This window comes from Ceratotherium simum, chromosome 40, assembly GCF_057802395.1.
Source record: "Ceratotherium simum simum isolate JZ-2026a chromosome 40, ASM5780239v1, whole genome shotgun sequence".
NCBI classification, from domain to species: Eukaryota; Metazoa; Chordata; class Mammalia; order Perissodactyla; family Rhinocerotidae; genus Ceratotherium; species Ceratotherium simum.
In genome coordinates this window covers 2,897,834-2,905,988 of record NC_141939.1, presented here as the reverse complement: position 1 = coordinate 2,905,988, position 8,155 = coordinate 2,897,834, and the positions used below count along the sequence as shown (strand labels likewise).

The 8,155-nt window shown below is 52.9% G+C and overlaps 1 protein-coding gene across 1 annotated transcript in view; it reads right to left on the bottom strand.

The window, feature by feature from the left end:
* Positions 1 to 563: 563 nt before the first annotated feature.
* LOC101406522 (myelin and lymphocyte protein-like) overlaps positions 564 to 8,155 on the bottom strand; it is a 28,357-nt gene continuing 20,765 nt past the window's right edge. The window contains exons 2-4 of the mRNA XM_087426356.1: positions 6,391 to 6,558; positions 5,083 to 5,214; positions 564 to 873 (exon numbers count right to left, since the gene is read on the bottom strand). Coding sequence (XP_087282482.1) covers positions 796 to 873; positions 5,083 to 5,214; positions 6,391 to 6,558 — 378 coding nt within the window. The 3' untranslated portion in view covers positions 564 to 795. The remainder of the gene's footprint in view (positions 874 to 5,082; positions 5,215 to 6,390; positions 6,559 to 8,155) is intronic.

Genomic DNA, 8,155 nt, shown 5'->3' with positions numbered 1-8,155 from the left:
TCAAATTGAGCACAGATCCCTTTGTCTTGTAGCTAACAGAAGGGGACTCCCAGGCTGGTACTTGGTGAGTTTCCAGAGAGGGGGAAGTATCTGTCGCCCTTGGTAGCTGGGCGGGTGGGAGACCGAGCGCCGGGCTCCCTGAGTGCAGTGGCCGAGGACACATAGCTGTCATCTGAATTGCCATTTGATGCCACCTCTAAAGATTCGATCTAAGCTAAGGATTCCTCAGGAAGAAAGCCGGAATGACAGTGTACCTGATACTGGGGCAACAAAAACAAAACCAAAAAAACACCCCACAAAAGTATTGAACATAAAGGCACTTTATAAAGTATTTCAAAGGTTTGTCATCTTCCACCGTAGACATCTGCAAATATTTGCTGCGCGAGTTTTATCCTTATGACAGGAGAATATCCATGAAGACTTAGAAACATGCTACCAGATGGATGCTCAAAAGAGCCTGTGGAAAATTCCAGTAGAGAGTTCTCAAGATCCGGTCCAGAGGTCAGCAGGGGATCTTTGTTTCATGGTCTCTCAGACCACAGTCCACACTTCCCACCCCGCCACCCCATCACAAATAGGAAATGACCCTGAAAGATGGCTCAATAGTTGGAGGTTAAAGGCAGCAAGCCCGCAACCCTGACAGGAAGCGACATGAGAGAGTCAACATAACACCAACAGCACATGGAGAGTTGCTTCTTTTTTTTTTGGCTTGTTTTTTTCCACCATTGAGAGCATTTCTGCATTCTAAAAAGTTATGCTGGAAGGCAGGTCGATCAGCTAACACCATCTGGGTTTTCAGTAAATTTTAAACCTTCTAATGCAAGAACCACATGTGTGGATCCCATACAGCAGAGTGGTTATGCATGACAACACCTGAAACCAAGATAAATGACCATTAATGGGCACACGGGGGGAGAGGGCAAGGCATGGGTAGTCATACTTGGCCCGCCGCTCACATGGGCCTGGGGACCACACACATGGAGTGTGGGGACCGCCTCTGCTTCCCATCACTCAGGCAGACATCCTCTCTTGCTGAGCACAGATACGGCCCCAGAATGCTTTCGGCACACAACTCCAGGTGCCCTAATGATCCACCAGACATGGCGTGCAAGGTCAACTATCTGCCACTGCACATCATCATGTTGGTGCCACCCAACTGGAAATGGGGGCCCTTGGAGGCCCCTCAAATGATACACAGGCGAGTATCAACTTCTCTCCAAGGGAAAACTCCTTCCTCCACACCAGTGACACCAGAGCCCACCAGCTGTGATCCCAGCGGCCTCAGCGAGGAGAATATGAGCTCATGGGATTGCTGACTCTGGTTAAGTTCTCCATGCTGCCTGGACACCCTCAGACCCCTCTCAGAATTTTGTTCTGGATTCTTAATTTCACAGGCATGGGCAAGGGAGCCAGCCTCACAGGACTGAGGGACAGGGACGGGGAGGAGGATTTCGAGCTTTTGCAAAAGGAGCGGGCTGACTGAGAAAGCTGCTGGGAGGACTCAATCAGCTGCTTTGGTGCTGGGAAGAAAGACCCTGGAAATGCAGCAAATGGTCACTCGGTGGCCTGTCAAGCCCCTGATGTGCTGTGTCACGTGGGCACCATCTATTCCTAAAGACTTGCCTGCCCCCAAGTCCAATATCTGTACCTGTGACCTTGGGCGTAGGGTCAAGAGTTACCAGCCCAGGCACAACATTTAGGGCGGCTACACTTCCGTGACCCTTGAAAATGCCCATAAACACCAGCCGTCCCTGAGCCTGCTCTCACCCACACAGGGGTGAACCCTTCACCCTCATGGCCAGAGGTGATGAGTAAGCTGAGTTATTTAATAACAAATTTAAGAGAACTCATCCGGGAACTCTGAAGTACCCTGGCTGAAAGGAGCAGTCACACGTGTGTGAGCAGCCCCCAAAAAAACACCTCTCCCGCTCAGGTGGGAGCAATTTACTGTCTGAGCTGTTCCAGACCCCGTGAGAACCCTTGGCAGAGGCACCTCAGAAGGCCCCAGAGGAACAGGAAATAGAGACTTATTTCCCAAGTGAGGGCAAGAAATGGCACCTTAGGGACATTGACAGCCAGGGACATGAAGGGACGCCCTTAGGTCTTCAGAAACCCGTCTCTCTAAATGGCTATCATTATTGCCCACCACTGTTAAGATCCAGAAACCTCCAGATTTCTGCAGAAATTTGCAGCTACCCTCAGTCAGCTCCCACCAATCCCAGGGGTCCCTTCGGTGCAGACTCTCTGCTGCCAGCAAAGGAGGGGGAGAAGCTCCGCTTTTGAGGCAGGTCCCGATCAGGAACCACAGAGGGCGAGAGGCAGGCCAGATGCTTCCAAAGGCCAGGGGTGTGTGGGAGAAGGTCTTGAGACGCCTCCCACACCCCGGACTGGCCATCCCTGAGACCACGGGAAGGGCATGTGATGGTTGGGCGGGGTCTGGGGTTAAATCCTCAGTAATCATGACTCCTCCTCCCCTGTGCACTGACACAATTGATATTGTGAATAGAAAGGCGAGACTTCACAGTGAACCAGGCTTGTATTTCTCCTTGGTGGTTTCAGCCCAGCGCCCCTGCCTGCTGAGAACATCTTGATTCTTGATTCTGGCACTCCTGACTGTGCCTGGGCATGCTCATGTTTCTCCACCTCAACTAACAAACAGAGAGGACACGATCAATGGTGGACTGCATAAAGAGACGCTGGTGTAGTCATGAATGGACTAATCCACAGCAACGAGAATAAACACTCTACATCTCCACCCAACAATGAGGATGAGCCTCACACACCTAAGGTGGAGAGAAAGAAGCCAGATGTAAAAGAACACACATTGTGTAATTCCATTCACATGAGGTTCACAAGCAGGCCTAACTGAACTAGGCAGCTAGAAATCAGGACCGTGGTCATCCTTGGTGTGGGTGCACAGTGATGGGGGCAGGACAAGAAGGGGATTTCTGGGAGCTGTTCATGATGTTCTATTTCTTAATCTGGATGCTTGTTACACAGAGGGGCTCACTTTATGGAAACTCATCAAGTTGTGCACTTGCATCCTGCTCACTTCTCTGGACATGTGTTGCAGTTCAATAAAAAGTAAAAGAGAAGTTGGAACACGGTGGAGCCCAGTGGTTCTCAGCGAGAGATCTGCAGCGGGCAGGGGCATTAATTCAGCCCATCTGGGTTGATCCATCAAGTGCTGACCCACTAGCCACATTCCATCTACATTTCATTACCACTGTCTGCAATAATTTTACAGAACTTGTTGTCAAACGCTTTGCTGATGTCTGTTTGGAGAGAAGACTTCCGGGGTTGGGATGGGGGGAGGTATAGGCTCTCTAGATGAGGGGGAGATGAAACAGAGTCTTTTGAAGGATAACATAGGAGGCAGATTACCAGCCTCCCAAGGGAAGGGAGAGTAACCTAGGGGCTAAGTGGCTGGGCCTCTCTTTAGAAACCAGCCGTCTTGGGAGATGAGCCAATATGGGAGACATTCCCACACTGCGGGACATTTGAGGGGGTGCAGGGACCATGAGCTGGCCATGTTGATGAACTGGGGAGTAGGCTGGCAGCTTAAGAGGAGCATGTGGCTTCCCTGGGGCAGGAGATGGGCCCACAGGGACCAGCAGACAGTGCTTTGAGGAACTTTCCCCCAGAGCCCAACAGTGCCCACCCTGGGCGTTTTCTCTCAGCCTCTGCTCTGTGCTCTTCAAAACAGGGGGACAGCTCAGCTTTGGCACCTGGAACAGACATCCTGTGATCTGTTGTTACATGTGACCTTGGGATTTCCATAATTCATAGGTTGACCTCTAGAAATTTGAGGAGTGCTACTTCTGAAACTTTTTCTTATTTCTTAAACAATACCCATGGTTAGAAATACATCTTATGTGGTGAGTTAGCAAACTGGTGCAAACCCACCCATGCACAGCTCTGGAAAAAACTGTTATGAAACAATACATTCTCTCCCTCCTGTCATTCCAACCCTTCCATCAAAAAGAAAATTCAGGTCATGACCTCACCCACCAATGGGTCTGGCCCTGCAGTTAGAGAACGTTCCTTTTAGAGCTCAGAGACCTGCACCCAATGTTCCCCACAGTGACACAGTGCACACCCCCATTTGTTCTGCTGATGGGGTGAATGAGCTTCAAGCCCCTGTTCCACGCAGTGCTCCTGAGGCCTCAGGAGAAAGCTGTTTAATATCTCTGCAGTCCTCGAGGGAAACACACAGGAATTACCATCTCATTTCATAGATGAGCAGCCGAGGCCCAGAGAGCACAAGGAACCTGCACAGGGAATTGGTGGAGACATGACCTCCAGCCCCTCCTCCCCGCACAGGTTCTCAGAGCTGTGGGGCAGGAGACACCGTCATGAAGAGCTGAGGGCCTAATCGCAGAAGCAAACACCCTGAGCTTGGGGTCTGGACTCGCTGGGCCCAGAAGGGCCTCCCCACAGCCCCAGCCCCAGAGTCAGGGCCTGGGGAGACAGTGGCCACTCGATTATCCAGCCCAGGCCTCAGTTCTCCCTGCCTGACTGTGTGCTTCCACGGAAGAGCACTCAGGGAGAGCCAGGAGACCCAAGTGGCCACACTCACTGCTCCAAACTGGTGCTGAGTGTGGGTGACAGAGCACCTGGCCTGGACACCAGCCCCACCAATTCTTGGTGATCTGGAACAGGTTATCCATGCTCTTGGTGTCCTGGCTCTCCATCTGTGAAATGGGGATGATGATAGCGCCTACATCCCAGGGCTGTTGTGAGGGTTCAATAGGATTGTTCATGGAGAGCTCAGACAGTGCCGGGCACTCAGCGCTCATGTCTCCTCACACATCTGCCCTCCACAAAGCCCACCCAGGCATGGACCCCCTGGCCTGCCCAGGCCTGGGCAGCGCAGCACTGACCGGATGACGAAGGGAGTCTTGGGCACATCCCTTCCCTTCTCCGGGGCTTTGTTTCTTCAGAAATGAGGGGAAGGTTCATTTCTTTCAACAGTTAGTGAACTAAAATAAAGATGGGAGGGCTCGGGCAACCTTCCTCTCAGACCCTGTGTCAGTGGGTGGTGGGAGCTGTGAACATGGGCAGGTTGACTGGGAGACTCACCGTAGCAATGATGTTTTCAAGGTATTGTTCGTTTGTGAAGTCCACCTCATAGTCCACAATGTTGGTGGCCAAACCTTCCAGGATAGAGGCGCTGAGGTAAAACAGCGTGGCCAAAGAGTGGTAGACTGTCTCCTGCAGAGTAAGAAAGGGCCATCAGAGAGATGGGGAGCCCAGACATGGAGATGTGGGGCAGTTGTGGTCCCAGCAAGGCCAGTCTACACCACCTGTCCCCTCCCAGCATGCTCAGGTCCCTTGGTCATCTTCTGCTACTTCCTTTGACTCCCACGACCCCATCCACCATCACCATATCCTCCAACCCCCTCCTCACAAAGGTCCTTTGCCCTGCTGAGTTTTATCTTGCTGGTTTGGGGGCCACAAGAAGGACTTCAATGGAGAAGGGACACTGCTTTCTCTCAGGGAGGATCAAGTGATGGGGGGCAGCTTGGACTTGAACAGGTAGAAAGTAATTCTGGACCTGAGAAGTGTCATCCATGGTCACAGTCCTGGTTCAGATGTGGCCTTGGTGACAAGTGCACGTGAGAGGCACCTAGGCCATTTCCATTGTTGTTTTGTTCATTTTGGGGGTGGGTGGGCAAGGGGCTGCAGGTATGTTTACCAGTAAAAAGTACTAGAATGGAGTTTTGAGTAGCTGTAATTTGGAGATGATTTCACAAGTGTAAGTAGGAGACCTTTTGAGAGTGAGAGGCCCGGCCAAACGGCCCCAACCCCCTTCCAGGGGATGTAATGGGCAGAGGTCTATATGTAAGTTTCATCCTCTGCATGGGCCTCAAGGCAGAATTTATGCGGAATAGAGACCACAGGCCATCTCTCTCCCCCACCAAGCCCCTCTCTGGTGACCCAGCTTTAGAAGGTTGTGACTGGGAGCTGGGGTGTAAGCAGGGCCTCACATGGGCAGCCAAGGCCAGTCCCCAGGACCCTGCTCCCCCGAGATGGAACCCAGCCCTCCTGGACGATAGGAGGTGCCAACAGGCCCTGGCAGGTGCAGGCAGGATGGGAGGGGGGTTGAGCTGCTGGTTATCCATGAAAAGGCCATCCTGCAGGAGGAGGCAGAGAGCCCCAAGGGGATCAGACAGCGACAGCCACCCTCTGCCCTCACCTCCTCCTGACCTCGCTGCAGGAGCCCTGGGATGCTGTGCACACTCGGAGCTGAAGGCCTGGCCAGCTCAGCCTTGGGACACGGGTGGGAGACTCTACAGGGCAGCCTCACCCAGCACTGGAGAAGCCAGCCTCCCAGGGCAGAGGGTCCAATACTACCCACCCCCTCAAACATCCAGGAATGCGACTCACCAGGGTTTCCCAGGAAGCCTTCTTACCATGGGCACCAGTTATGTAGACGAAGAGCAGGGCTGTGGTGCTGATGAAACAGAACATAGACACGAACACCACCCAACCCTGGAACAGGGGGAGGGGCACCTGGGACAAGGCGATCAGGATCCACACCAGGCCCCCCAAGACCTGCAGAGGGAAGGAGGGCAGGGGTGAGCATTGGACCAGGAGAACCCACGCCCAGGAAGGGCCAGACCCAGAGGTCACGCTGGGGCACGAGGGACAGAAAAAACAGGAAAGAGGCAGAGAACAGCAATGGGCATTTTCCTCACCAAAAATGACTCTTTCAGATATGAGAGAGAAGTCAAGATGTCTGCATAGGCAGACTCTGAACTCACCTCCTCCCGTGGACACAGCCAATTTACAACTACTCGTGGAAAAATTACCCGAGACAGAAATGAAAATTGGATAAGAGGGACTCCTGCAACAAAGGACAATCCTAATTGAGGTGGAAGAGGCAGAAACTCCCTTCTGGAGAGGAAAAACGCTGCCTTCACAAGTCGCCAGCTTCACAGCCTCCCGGGAGTAGCCCAAAGGTAGGCAGCCTCCCTGGAGGCACAGGGCCCTGAGCCGGGGGGCACCCCCGCTGTGGGCATTGTGTGGACCCAGCACAATCAAGACGAGTGGCAGAATATCTGACTTTGCCTGCTACTAAAACATTGGGGAATACCCCCAGAAAACCTGGTTCACAAAGAAATTAAAACCAGCTCTTAAAGGGACTGCACGCAAACTCACCCGTTTCAGAAAGCATCCTAAAATCACCAGAAGGAAAGGTGCACAGTGCTTTGGTGAAAAGAGACTCACTTGATAGGCCCTGAGTGCATCTCGGTGAGAGATGAGACCTCTCCAGGGACTGGGACATTCGCAGTGGCCATTATTGTGGCCTGGTGTGGGCCTGCTGACACAGACACCATTGGAGTTCTCCCTGGGGCCTGCTAGCCCAGATCTCCCCACCCACTAGAGCACCGATTTAATCCAGCTCAGCCAGGTTGGGCAGCCCACTCTAGAGACTGGCCCCACCCAACAACAAGCCCTCAGGCAACTTGTGGGCCTGCATAGATTGGTGACTGGATTCTCTGCAGCCTGGCAACTGAGTTGACTTCAGTGGGGCAGGGCGTGCACAAGGAGCAGGTGGAGAGTGTGGGGTGGTGGTGGAGTGTGTGGGGCTCCCGCCATGGAGAGACTGGGTCCACGTTGGGAGGTCGGGCCACACATAAGGGGCAGGACTGTGTTGACTGTGTGTGTGGACCTGTGGGCAGCAGGGCTTGTCAGCTGCAGAACACTTGTGCTTCTCAAAGACCCACATGGGGGTTTGCCCCACCTTCCAAACTCTGAAACAATTGGGTGCTCCTGTGCCTGAGGCCTCCCCACCCAGCTGCAATCCTCAGAGAGCTGACAAGAGACCTAAAGGCTGGAGCCTTATAGCAATTGTAAGGCCCTGAGCCTAACAACCTGCCATGTTGGGGGCCTACTCACTTAAAAGAAATACTGCAACACAAATGTGGTATTAGAACTTGCAGCCAACTGTGCTGGGGCTCCCCACACCTGATAAAGAGACTGAAGGGCCCACAACAACTGCAAACAGCTGAGCATTACAACAGCTGACCAGGAGCATAACTCAGCCTACCTGGGTGCATACAGGGAGAGCAAACAGGCCACAACAGAAGGACACACTTAGCCCACATAGGGGTTACCCCTGGAACATTGAGAACTGAGGGAAGCACAC